This window comes from Phoxinus phoxinus (genome assembly GCF_949152265.1).
Source record: "Phoxinus phoxinus genome assembly, chromosome: 24".
Lineage (NCBI taxonomy): Eukaryota > Metazoa > Chordata > Actinopteri > Cypriniformes > Leuciscidae > Phoxinus > Phoxinus phoxinus.
In genome coordinates, this window is record NC_136899.1 from 8,791,292 (window position 1) to 8,805,420 (window position 14,129).

General features: G+C 37.6%; 1 protein-coding gene across 7 annotated transcripts in view; it reads left to right on the plus strand.

Moving 5' to 3' along the window:
- The window catches only part of cnksr2a (connector enhancer of kinase suppressor of Ras 2a), a 79,903-nt gene that overhangs the window by 24,469 nt on the left and 41,305 nt on the right, over positions 1-14,129 (plus strand). For 4 of the 7 annotated variants that reach the window (XM_079602400.1, XM_079602396.1, XM_079602395.1 and 1 more), the window contains exons 3-5: positions 1,350-1,552; positions 7,001-7,106; positions 12,833-12,874. In XM_079602400.1, the coding sequence (XP_079458526.1) occupies positions 7,050-7,106; positions 12,833-12,874 (99 nt within the window). In that variant the 5' untranslated portion in view covers positions 1,350-1,552; positions 7,001-7,049. The remainder of the gene's footprint in view (positions 1-1,349; positions 1,553-7,000; positions 7,107-12,832; positions 12,875-14,129) is intronic. The other 3 variants (XM_079602401.1, XM_079602397.1, XM_079602398.1) reach the window with 1 other exon arrangement.

A 14,129-nucleotide genomic window follows, 5' to 3' on the forward strand; every position in this document is an offset into this window, starting at 1 on the left:
TATATAACAACAATTTATTATCAGAATTGACACAATGTTGGAAACTTTTGGAATAGTTTAAGTTCAATCTAATCTAAAATTATTACCGGTACGTATTGTGCCTTTACAGTAATATGTTGTTCTGCTTATTACCATGGGATAGGAGAAAGAATTGTAGCATCAAATTGGACAGTGGTCACCTAATAATGCAAAAATATTTCTGTAAGTGTAAGGTTTATGGATAGAAGTTATTGGACGAATGTGTGTGTTCCTTCTCCTGAATGTGTGCATAATGCTGCTTTTGATCAGCCTTCGCTCCTTGATCCCTACTCTTTATGCAGGAACAAGGTACTTTGGTACCCTGCCAAAGGCACCTGGTGCGACCTCTCTCCAACACAAACAGCAACTTAATTTCCAATTAAATTTTTGTTACGTCCTATGCCAAAGACGCCTATATCTGTATGCAAAAACTAGTGTGCTTTTTGGCTTTTTTTTTCTGACATGGTTTTGTCAGATATAGATATGCAGATTTGTCTGAGCTGATTGCTTTATCTCACAGAGGAGTGAGGCGTGTGTAAGCTCCTATCAGCTGGCAGCAGAGACTCTCAGTGCATTATTCATACTCTGAACTTTATGTTCTGTCTCCACCCACTCAACACACCTCTACATATGAAGCGCTCACTCTCTTTCTCTCTCTCTGCCAGGTGCTGAATATTCATTTGGGATCTCTGAGTGATCTTTGAGGGTGTGAGTGAGTGAGTGATAGAGTGAGAGAGAGAGAGAGAGAGAGAGAGAGAGAGAGAGAGAGAGAGAGAGAGTGAGAGAGAGAGAGAGAGAGAGAGAGAGAGAGAGAGAGAGAGAGAGAGAGAGACTGCCAGTGAGTGATGTGCTTTGTGCCCGTCTCTATCACCAAATTTATGCTCATTGTAATACATCTTTAGTTTAACCTTGTTAATAACTGAAGTTATGTATTCCTTCTTAAATTAATTGATTGGCAATTTTATTTTATTGTTACTAATGTTATTTTTTTTCTATATGTATTGTATTGTTTGTACTTTTTAAATGTATTATTAAATTAATGTTAAATTAAGTTAAATCAAGCCTTTGTCAAGTAACATTCAAAATTAGTTTAACAAACTTTCCTTTTCTAGTTTTACTTGCACAATTTTCACAATTGCAAATGTACAACTTCTTTCATGCCAATAATGCACACTAAAATTGAAAACAGAGAGATGAGAATCTTGTATCTAAAAAGGGACACTGAAAAGAACAGTGCGAAAACAAAAAGCGATGTTCTGATTGACTCATTCCTGCAATTGTTGGGAGTTTTGTCACTAAAGCATTTCATTTTCTTTATCTCTGTTTGACAGAATTATGGGCTGGAGACAGAAAACCTGAAAACCCTTTCTCACAAGCTCAATGCCTCCGCCAAAAACCTGCAGAACTTCATCGCGGGCCGCAGACGCAGCGGACATTATGATGGCCGGACAACCCGCAAGCTGCCCAACGATTTCCTCACCTCTGTGGTGGACCTCATCGCTGCCGCTAAGAGCCTTCTGGCCTGGCTGGATAGGTTAGTCCTGCTAAGAGCCGCATACACACTCAATCAATACATTAATGAATACGTACTTAATATAAATATAATACAAATTCCACATTGATGTGTCAAGTTGGGGTATTGCCAAATTCAGTGCCCTTTCCATTAGAGATGGGCTCCTCTGAGAAACGTGATGTTTGACATCAGATAAAGATTGAAGAAGTATGACATTAAAGGTTAATAGGGGTCTTCTCTTGAAATCCAGGGTCTTATGTCATCTTTTGTTGTTGATGGTCAGATAAATGCTGTTGTGACGTGAGTAAGTGCTGTGAATTCTCATGACTTGATAGTGGTAGATCTAGAACTGCAAGTAAGTAAGATTTATTTTAAAATAAATTAATGCCTTTATTCAGTGAGGATGCATTAAATTGATCAAAAGTTACATTTATAATGCTGCAAAAGATGTCTATTTCAAATATAGCTTTTCTTTTAAACTTTCTGTTCATCAAAAGTATAATGATTTCCACAGAAATATCAATCAGCACAGCTGTTTTTAACATTTATAAAGTAAGAAATGTTTCGTGAATCATGTGACACTAAAGATTAGAGTAATGGCTTTTTTGAGTAATGGCAGATTTTACTTTTTTTTACTGTTTTATTGTATTTTTGATCAAATAAATGCAGCCTTGGTGAGCATAAGAGACTTCTTAAAAAAAAAAAAAACACATTCAAAAATCTTATCGACCCCAGACTTTTGAACGGTAGTGTATATCATAAAAAATTATGAGAGTTTTATTATTTGTATGAATTAGTTTATGGATTAGTTTGAATTTAATATGTATTCCTGTATTGGCATCCTCATATTAGTTGTTCCTTAAAAAAGGCCTCTGATTTTGGGCATCGGCTCAGAGATACGGTTGTGATTCCTCAAATGTTATTCCTGGAATGAGAATGACAGAGGGTGTTGATCCAGGAACATTTCCTGTTTGGCAAATCATTTTGTGCACGGCCTTCCCTCTCGTCAAGGGATGACACTTAGAATTAGAGTCACAACTTCTGTGTTGCAGGGTGGACAGAAGTTAGCGACTTGGGGTCCACGTCTTGTTTAGTGTCCACGAGGCCAGCTTTTGTCTGTACAAATCATGTTGATTTGCGTTCCACCCCTCAGCAATCAGGTACATAGATGAGTGAAGAGGTCTTATATAACACTGACTCTTTCTCTCTCAGTAACTTCCGCTTCTTTCGGGTCTAGTCTAGTCAATGCGCAATGCATTGCTTCTGTTCATACTATAGTGATTTCTTTATGAATCACTAGACTACAATATGTTCAAAATTCTGCTGCCAAAGTCATCAATCAAGTCAAGAAATCTGATCACATTACTCCTTTGCTCTATAATCTACATTGGATACTGGTTCCTCTCCGCATTCAGTATAAAGTTATCTTGTTAACTTTTAAATGTCTTCATGGACTTGCTCCAAATTATTTATCTGCACTTCTGCACTGTTATTCACCTTCTAACTCTATCCGGGCATCTGACTTAAAACTGCTTATTGTACCTCGTTTTCATCTTTCTACAATGGGTATGTATGTGATGCATAGCCTACTTATGTTTGATGCTGTTTATGTTATATATCTCGCTTTATAAATAAACCTTATTATAATAATTATTATGATATATTGATGAGCAGAGAGAGAGAAAGAAAGAGAGATGCGAGGAAAGTAAGAACTGGAACATTTCTGTCCAGTGTTTTTTCTTCTCATAAGTAGGTCCACGTGGAATCTGTGCATATTTTTTCTGTAGGAAAAATCTGTAGAAATTCTGCTGTGCCACTAATACTGTAATTTCACATCCGTTTATCCTCTATGACTCTTAACCTTTTTGACTCGAATGCAAAATTTGAAATCCCCTGTATAATGTAATATTAACAGGAATAATTTATGTTGTGATTCCAGAAGTTAAGAACTGTATGTTCTTCAATAAAACAAAAGGTATTGAGGGAAAAAATAAATGCATGTAGATGTTTTGCATTGTAATTCCATTAGACTGTATTAATAATATATGTTAATATTAATAAATTATAATAATAAAAAAAAGTAGCCCCTTCCGAAGCTTGAAATGGCCCTGGTTGAGAACCACTGTTTGACCTTTTGTCTTGTAGATTATTGCAAATTCTGCTGATTTGTCACCAAGATAATATTATCTAGCTGGCTAAGGTAGAATTTATTTATTTTTAATTGCGCAAAAAAACCCTCTTTATAGTCTTGAAAGCATCAGCAAGAACGATCAGTAATGATTTGCACAAGTACGTATTCCATTGTTTTAAAGCAAAGATGCGTTTATGATTTTGTTAAATTATAGCTGTATAAATGAATTAGAGATAAAAAAAAGTGAACAGAATTTTATTTATAACAAGTATACATATGCGTTGGTGACCATCTTTGTATTTATTTTGTTGTTGGGATCAGTTGAAATAAAAAATAAAAATAAAAAACTTGTCCAGAAGAAGGATTTTTGTAACCTGATATGTTAGTGTGTTAAACAGAGCTGATAGTAGACAAATGTGTGCTCATTGTACTGCTTTGCTTCTTATTATCATAAATTTGTATTCTGCTTAACTTTGTTGCTTAGTTGCTGCAAATCACTGTCATTATAAAACCCCTCATAAAACACTTAAGTTATAGACTGTAGTGCTGCAATATTTCTACTTTTTAATTTTGCAATGAATGTAAATCAAGTGGGTGGTTTGTGCTGAATGATCCATTTGGCACCCAGTTGCTTTACTCGGTCCAGCTCCCTCTGGTACTGAGCCTGGCTTAAAGCTCTGGACTGGGACAGCACCGCACAGTAGGACCCTTTCCATCAGACGGCATTTGATTTCCTCTCAGCTACACCCCACTGAGAACGCCATCTCTCTATTGCTGTGCCCAGACACCCCCAGCCCCGCTTTCTGATCCTGGACCCGAGAGCGGTCCATATCACACACAGTTCACATTGGCCCAGTCTGGATTGGGATCAAGCTGGGAGCACTAATCCACACCAGCTCACGGCTTGCTGACTAAGGTGATCTTGTAGCCAGTCAGTGTTTGGGTTAGGGAGGTTTCTGAGTTTCTGTATCCATTATCAGGAACGCACACTGTAGGAACAAGGCCACCGGGTGGGAGGAGTGCCTCGTTCCCCGCTTTCATTAATGATGGCCTAATTACGCTCCCCGGCCTTTCTTCTCTGCCAAAACAGTCCCCAGTAGAGCCGTCGTCTCCCCTGCAGACATAGTGGAAGAACAGAAGGAACTCTGAGAGAGGGAGGGAGGAACAGAGTTACACTAACGCAGGTGAATGGATCTGAAGCCAAGAGACATTATGACTGACTTGAGAGTCTCGGTCCCTTAAGTGTTATTGGTTGATATCCATCCAGGCTGACACCAGCTCTCCTCTGCCACTTGCCAAGCCGGTGATCATCGTTTAATGATATCTGTTCTGTTGGGTTTGTTGTGGGCTTTTCCTCATTTTCATTCACTGTGGGCGGAGCTCCATGTGGGAGGGGCTTATTGAAAAAATATGCAGGGGAAGTTCAGTCAGGTTTGTTTACTCTTCACTTACTTTAGTAGTGTTAGTTCACCCAAAAATGACAATTCTGGCATTAATTACTTACCCTCATGTCGTTCCAAACCCGTAAGACTTTCGTTCATCTTCAGAATCTCCCTCCATTGACAGCTGACAACTGACGCTTCAAAGAGATCGTGAAATTAGTTTTGGAACGAAATGAGGCTGAGTAATTAATGAAAAAAATCACATTTTTGGGTGAACTATCTCTGTAAGAGGCATAATAGATCAGTACTCGTCATATTTTTTGATTGTTAATAATTCAGGCGACAAAACACTTATAATGTCATTTGAAGTTCGTGAAAAGACTGAATGTTCTACCTCTATGCACAACATTGCGAACGCAGTGTACTTCCATTCCTCACAGTCACATTTTCATTTGTGCCACTTTACATTTGGCATTTACTATAGTTTTTGATATTACACTCAGCTCAGCTGTTTTCAAACTCACTCCTTTTCAAATTCTGGCCTAAATGAGCCTTTCGTACTGATTAATCCGATTATAAGTAAACCATACTGGAAATAAAATAAATAATTTTGAATTCTAGCCTCAATATCAAGCCTTAAATTTCTTGATGGTGCCCCACTAGTCACCCATATTTAATATTTATGGTGAAATCAATATACCTAAAGGTTCCTGTAGCTCAAACACTAGAGCATGGCACAAGCAATACCAAGGTAATGTGTTTGATTCCCAGGGAGAATGTGAACTGCTAAAACGTATACCTTGAATGCACAGCAAGTTGCTTTGGATAAAAGCATCTGCCAAATGCATAAATGTAAATGCCCTGACATTATTCGTGCTAATGTTTTTTCATTGATTTGTTCAGATGGGAGCTGAAAGTTTTCGGATCCTCTCTCCGTGTGTAAAAGTATATTTTTAAATGAAGATAGACAGCAGCACATAAGCAATTACAAAAGCACCCAGACTCATTCATTGATCGAAAACTGGAGCAGGAAGGGGTGAAACTTTGAGGCCTGGCCTTGAGGAGATGGTAGTGGTCTTTTTTTGCCCAACTGACGGATTTCCCGTCAGCCTGGAGCCTTCGTGTCCAGATGGCGGCATGTGCTCAAATGCTTCGAAAGAGCAAAAGGTTGGATGTAATGAAGTCTAGTCGATCCTGGAGAGAATCGAGTGAGCTGCATAGATTTCAGTGTCTCGCAGACTAGCTCGGATGACTTGGTTTTGAACTTTTTCTTCTTTTCTTGCTGCTATCATTTCTTTGTCTCTCCCTCCCTCTCCATCCCCTCAGGTTTCATTCGGACAGTTCTCGTGAAGCGTCTGTCCACTGCGTTCATGCTTGCTGACAGGTGTCCTTGAACCCGGGGTCAGACGCTGCCGCTGTATCTACCGCAAAGTGATATTTGGGAATCAAGCGAAGTCGCTGACATTTAGAAGTGGAGTTTTGAATGGGGATTTGGTATTCGCCTAGAGCTGCGTCCCAAATCCTGTTTAGAGAAGAGAGTTTGACTCAGGAATGTGTGTTCGGTGGTGTAAGAGCACTTGTGGGGTCTTTGAATGAACGATTTCTAGCCCAGCGGTGAAAGATTGTTAGAGTTTCTTAAATTGTGAGGGGCTTCTGGGTTTGAGTCAGTTGGTATTCCCAGCGGTCATAGAGGAATATTTAGAGACAGGATGGAAACGATGAACCAATGTTCTTACAGCCCTGTATATATAGCACACAGCCTCAATACACACGACCCACATTCACTTCGTCACTCACAGAAAGAGAGAAACTGGGTCTGGAGTACATTCACGACCAACGGGGATAACCTATAGCACAGCACACACCGACACATATTTCTAAAGTTTACACGCACACACACTCAAATTGTCTATCTTGTGGGTCTGGCTCTAAGAATAATCTAACGGTTAATTCCAGGTGCTACTTCTTTTGCAGGTCACCGTTCGCTGCCGTAACAGATTATTCCATGACCCGGAACAACGTGATCCAGCTGTGCCTGGAACTCACTACCATAGTACAACAGGTAATGACATTCATTTACCAAACCAACTAGATCAAACACTCTCATATTAGATGCTAACACGTTGAAATGGACACATTGTAATGGAAACAACATTTCTGAGTCTAATTCAACTGGGGAAATTCTTTGAAATATTTATGTAGGTTATATATGGCTGTAGTCTAGCTGTGGAGAAGGACTTTCAGAGAAGATTTAGCTCTGCGATTGGTGCAGTGAGGGGTTTTTCATTTTTGCCAAATATGATGATGAGGGACTGAAACATAAAATATTGAGGCAGTTATATATTTTCATGGTAATAAATAAATAAATACATGCATAAATAGTTTCAGTTTCCAAAATTAAATTAAATTAAATATTTTATTGTCACTGAAAATTGTTAAATGATCTGGAAAATCATTTTTTTTCCAAATCATCAAAAAACTTTTCTTTTTTTTCACTAACTGAAAACTTTAACTTTATTATTAAAAATGAGTGTAGTGTATTGTACTGTAAAAAAATTTTTTTTAAATGAATCATATGATAATATGCATATTAGTTGCTCAAGAAACATTCCTTATTGTTATATCAATGTTGAAAACAGTTTTTTTGTGGAAACTGTGATAATGTACTTCTTTAGGATACTTTGATGAATACTGTAGAAAGTTCAAAAGAACAGCATTTATTTAAAATTGATATCTTTTGTAACATTATAATCTGTTACTTTTGATCAATTTAATACATCCTTGCTGAATAATTATTATAGACTTTTAATGTATCTCAACTGTGATGTTTTTTAGCTAACAAGATGACACAGTTAAATGCTTTTGTACTGACACCAATCTCATATTAATTTCTATTACATAATTTTTTAATGATGAAAAAGATGAAAGGAGTGTGCTTTTAAGATATTAATATGAAATTAATTTAAACCTCTCACATATCTGCTCCTTTTACGTTCTTCCACATGTATGTTATAAAGAGGTTTTAAAAAGCACTATGAGGGTGTCAAGAACTACAGCTCATTTGTTTCTGAATGCATCATGGGTAATGTAGTCCTCTAGAACAGAGCGGGAAGGGAAACTTGACCAGTCTGAAACAATCATTCTAGACAAAAGAGAAATACGAGAAAGGCTGCTGCAGTCATGTGCATGCTAGTGTGTGTTAGTATGTGTCTGTACCCAGCAGATCATTTTTGGTAGGGTCAGAGGATCATGGCCAGCAAGAGCAGCATTAAATGGATGAGTCTTTTACAGCCAGCTCAGCCTGAGCGCTGCGCAAACTCTCTCTTAATCCAGGAGAGATTACAGCGTTGAAGCCAGAGATCTGGTTCTAATCTCAACTAATGCAACTAGTTTTGAGCGCTCAGGACCAGCAGAGGTCCTTTTCCCAGATCGGCCCCTGTGAGATTAGGTCTAAATCTTCCCCCCCCCCAAATAAAGCCATGTTAAGTTAGCAGGAGTGTTTTTAGCATATGCTACCTGGTTTCTACCTGATCCAAGATAATTCAAACAGGTTTAGATGACCAGATGGACTTTCTGATGGTTAGAACCTGACTGAGCTGGTAGACAATCTTGTGCCAGCCTAACATTTTCCAAAAGCCTGCTTGACCATCTGATTTATCCACTGGTAGTCTACCACTGACTAGTCGCTAGTCAACCACCTAAACGAGCTTTAATGACACAGTCCTCATTACTACATTATAGCATTATAGCTTCGCTTGTATGGTTGAGCGCCCCCTGCTGGCATCACTATTACCTCCATCTTAGGTTTTGTTTGTGTGTGTCTCTCTCTCACTGTTTCGCTGTGTGTGTTGTCTGCTCATCATTTAAAGTAATGGTTTATCCAAAAATGAAAATGTATACATTTTTACTTCTCTTGTTCCAGATTCTAACTTTCTTTCATGGAACATGAGTGTTTTCAATACAATGAAAGTGTGGCTGCTTACAGCACCATAAAAGTGTCCATCTGCACATATATTTCAAGTCTTCCAAAGCCATATGACAGCTTTGTGATAAACAGACCAACATTTGAATATTTATTCATCCACAGAGCTCTCCTTGGCATGTTTAGCCATGTTTGATTTGTGGATAAATTGTTCTTTTGATTCTGATGTTGTCAGTGAAGTTGGGATAAAATCAAGAATCTGTTATTTGTTAATTCTCTTGAACACTTATTTAATTGACAAGTACAAAGAAAAGATTTCCAGTGTTTTCACTGATAAACTTGATTGTATTTTGTAAATATAAACACATTTTGAATTTGATTGCTGCAACATTTACACATTTACCACTGTCTCACATCATCTTTCCTTTTAATTACACTTAAATGTTTGGGAATTGAGGATTCTAATTGTTGCAGTTTTGCAAGTGGAATTTTTGCCCAATCTCGTCTGATACAAGACAGCTGCTCAACAGTCCGTGGTCGTCGTTGTCTGATTCTCCTTTTCATGATTGGCCGCACATTTTCAGTAAGTGACAGATCTGAACTGTCGAGGCGCAAAATGAGGCCTGGCATTGTCTTGCTTCCCAAGATGTCATCTTGATGCCATTAAATGTGTCTGTACAATCCCAATATACGCCTCCATGTCAGTGATACCTTCACACAAATGCAAGTCACCCAAACCGTTCGGACTGATGCAACTCCATAAAATGACAGATGTTTGCTTTTGGACCTGTCGCTGATAGAAATCTGGATGGTCTCTTTCATCTTTGGGACTGAAAACTTGATGTCCATTTTTTCCAAAAACAAGTCGAAACATGGACTCACCTGACCACAGCACACATTTCAACTGTCTTTTGAACCATCTGAGATGAGCTCGGGCCCAGAGAACTCGGCGGCATCTCTGCATTGAACAGATGTGTAGCTTTCTCCTTGCGAAACAGAGATTTGAGTGGCATTTCTTGATGCAGCGTCAGACTGTGTTAAGTGACAACGGTTTTCCAAAGTACTCCAGAGCCCATGTGGGTATATTTAACTGAGCAGCATGACTGTCTGAGGGCTCAAAGGTCACGGACATTCAATGGAGGTCTCCTGCGTTGCTCTACACGCACTGAGATTTCTCTGGTTTACCTGAATCTTTTCACAATATTATGTATTTTAGATGGCGAAAGACATAAATTCTTTGCAATCTTGCATTGAGAAATGTGATTGTTGACAATTCTCTCATGACATTTGGCACAAAGTGGGTGAGCCATGACCCATCTTTGCTTGCAATGACTGAGAAGCTCTTTTATACCCAAACACGATACCCTCACCTATTATTACCAATTCACCAGCTCATTATGGACTGTTTAAAAAGAATCTTTTATTCTATTTAATCTGATATATAATCTTTTCACTTTTATTTTGCCCATGTCTCAACTTTTTTTGGAGTGTGTTGGAGCCATCAAAATCTAAATTTGTTTATATTTACAAAATGCAATAAAGTTGGTCCGTGAAAACATTGGAAAGTGAAGAGAATTAACAAACTACAGACTGTGGCTTTAAATGCATTTTTGACAAAATGTCCCAAAATGTTGGGTTGTATTTCCAATTATGTTTATAAGCAGTACTAACAACACATTTAAAATACACTACCGTTCAGAGGTTTGGTGTCAGTAAGATATATAATTTTTTAAAACTCTCTCATGCTCACCAAGGCTGTATTTATTTGATCAAAAATACAGTAAAAAATAGTAAAATTGTGATTTATTATTACAGTTTAAAATAGTAGTACAATTAAAAAATAAAAAAAACTTTTATTGTGCTTGACAGTTTCAGTCCCGGTTTAATTTTCCTCAAAAAAATATTTTTTTGTGTGTGTAAAAGAAGAAATTATTTTGGGTTTGGACTTTGAATCAACATGAGCATGAATAAATAATGACACAAATTCATTTTTTTATGTGAACTATGTCTTTAGACACTATGCTGTGACAAATGCGAATGCATGTGTCTTAAGTGCACCTTAAGTCCTGATGACACACAAACACACACACAAATATGCACACTGGCATTCTTGCGTGATGATCGATGGCTTGAGTGACAGCACTGGAGAATAGGTACGGAGATGCTCAGGGGTGCTCGAAAGGGAAGTGAATCAATGCGGTTTCATTTCCCGGGAACACTCTTTTCTTTCTCTCTCTCTCTCAAGGCTTTTGCTGTGTGAGAGTCTCAGGTGTGAGGGCTGGTTATTACTTTATTGTGATGAAAGGGAAGAGGTGCATGTGAGAGCACCAAAGACGATGACAAAAAATAAGCTCTCTCACTAAGATGCTGCAGAAACGGAGACATATATTTCTTTAAACCAAAGAAGAAGAGAATCATGACCTCCTACTGGCATTGTTGGGTTTGGGGGGTCAGTGATGGATACAGGAATCCGAGTGGGTGTTGCCATGGTGACTGCTGATGGCTAGAGATCAGTTTCTTCATTGTGTATTCTTTAATATTTCATAAATGCTCAATGTATCCATATATACGAAGCAGGAATTTATAGTCTTGTTTGTCTGTCCATGGACCAAATGTCCTCACCAAATGTCACTTTTCCAAGTTTTATTATGGACATTTGGTTTATTTGGTTTAAACTATCACACCATTTGGTTGATGCATACAATAAACTGACCATTTATGAAATATTTAAGGAATATTAAGAATATCAAATGAATGACTTGGCTGCTACAAGAAAAAAACACTTCATAAAAGCCTTATTCTTGTCACAATGGTTTCTGTAAAGCGGTAGAATTGCAAAATTACGTTTAATGACAGTGTCGATGTTGCAAAGTTCATCAATTATGAAACAAATTTGATTCAGCTTTAAAGCAGCCGTACAGAAGATAATCATTATTCAGCTCAATATAGTTCAGTGTTGATTCAATTCAGTTTAATCACTCTGTCAATGTTAGTTCATGAATTATGAAACAACTTCAAAGGCAGAAGACTACAGAAGACAATCATTATGTTTATTACAACGTCTTATTCTTTAATGAATAGAGAGTTCAAAAGAGCAGCATTCATTTGAAATAAAAATATTTTGTACAACAGTGAACAGTGGTAAACCTAATTCAAAGCGATGAAAATAAAGCTTAAAATAGTTATGCTACTGTAAAATAGCCTATTCAATGCCTGTTTTATACCAATGAACTTTATATTGGAAGTAAAGTTCTCCTATTTTACCGTGGCTGAAATCTGACGTCAAGCTCACATTTGATTGGTCCACGGTTCGGTTAGTGAACATTCTGAATGTGCAGCCTCAACAACTGTAGACCTCCTCAAACTGTTAATTCCAGTGTAGACACATCTAGTGTCAGGTTATAATAATAACAATCTATGTACTTGATAAAATATATCTGCTTGTGACCAATAGACAAGCAAATAACTGTAAAAAAATTCCTGTGTATACACTTCATGCAGGACTTACTGTACTGTATATTACACCTGTACAAACACAATCAAATGGCAGATTTGCTATTTTTCCATGAACTTTCACAGTAGTTCCGGCCCCCAGCGGGAACCTCGGGAGCTCCTTGAAATGTCTCCATCAGAGCCTGAATGTTAAATTGAGCCCGGGGCTCTCCTCTGTTCAACCTTCCTACATTAGATCCGCATCTGAAAGAGAGAGAGAGAGACATTTCTGAACGCAGTGACCCAGCTGTTTGGAAGATTATCTCATATTTTGCTCAGTAAATGTTTTCTCAAACGCTCTGTGTGGGTGAGTGTGTACACGAGAGGCCTAAACTGTTTAAATGACAGTAATATCTTACCTCTCCTCTTTGCAGGACTGCGCCGTCTATGAGACAGAAAATAAGATCCTCCATGTGGTAAGTATTTCTCTTCTTTTTTTTATGCTGCAATATGAGGCTGATAATGAGCTCTAATGTTTCTCCTGTGAGCTCTGCCCCCATTTCTTCATTTACAGGAAGAATCGTGAGGATACACATACTCTCTCTGCCTGCTATTTCTGTGGTAGACAAAATGCCTGACTGATTTTATAACCACACTGTGTTGTGAATAGATGTTTTAAATGTAGTGCGTTAAAAAAATGATTAATTTGAGTCATCATTCTGTAGTGTTTTCAGAAGTACCTGCATTATTGGCCCCAAAATATGTTTTTTTAGTAACAGTAGTAGTAAAAACAGATCTAGTATTACATTAAATAACGCTATTGCTTGCAGTTTTACATTTATTAAATAACGCTATTGCTCACAGTTGTACATTTATATTATATTTTATTATATTATATTATATTATATTATATTATATTATATTATTAATCACTCCCTGCCAATTGATACAGTGTCACAGTTATCTGGACTTATTCATCTTTAGTTTCACGTTCATAACCTTTTAGTTGGTTTTCATTCATTACATGTGTTCCTTTGTTTGATTTTCCCGCCACTCATCAGTTGTCATGGACACTCATCAAATCATCACACCTGTTTGTCATCTCCTCATTATCACTGTGTATTTAAGTTCCTCACATTCACTCTGCGTTTGATGGTTGTTGATTGTGTGTGCTCGTGTTACACACGCTGCTACTTTCTCTTTGTCATTGTGGATTACCTGAGTTTGTTTTCATTAAAGAACCATTTTGTTTACAGAAACCTTTTTGAATTCTCCTTCGTCTACATCTTCTTCAACTGGTGAACCTTTTCCAAACCAAATGATCAATTTAATGTAAACTCTTGACTGATTTTTAGTGATGCGAATAGACATTTTAAATGTTCAAAAAAAGCTGATTAATTTGAGTCATCATTCAGTAGTCTTCACAGAAGTCCCTGCATGTATTTTTGGTTCCAAATACTCCCAGCCTTTTAATTTAACATTGAAATAAATTTTAGGGATGGCTTTTATGATTTATAAAAGATGTGATTCTTCATGTCAATGTTTGTTATTGTAAAAGTGTCAGGTAACATGACCAGTGGATATCATTTAGTGAACATGCATTATGCTGCTTCAGGCCCTGAGGTGAAGTTCCCTTTGCAGTCACAGGAGACCCACATCAAGGCTCTTTGTGAGATTCCGGTCTCATACGCACTAGCACACAGCAGTGTGTGTTGCAGGTCCTGTTGTCGC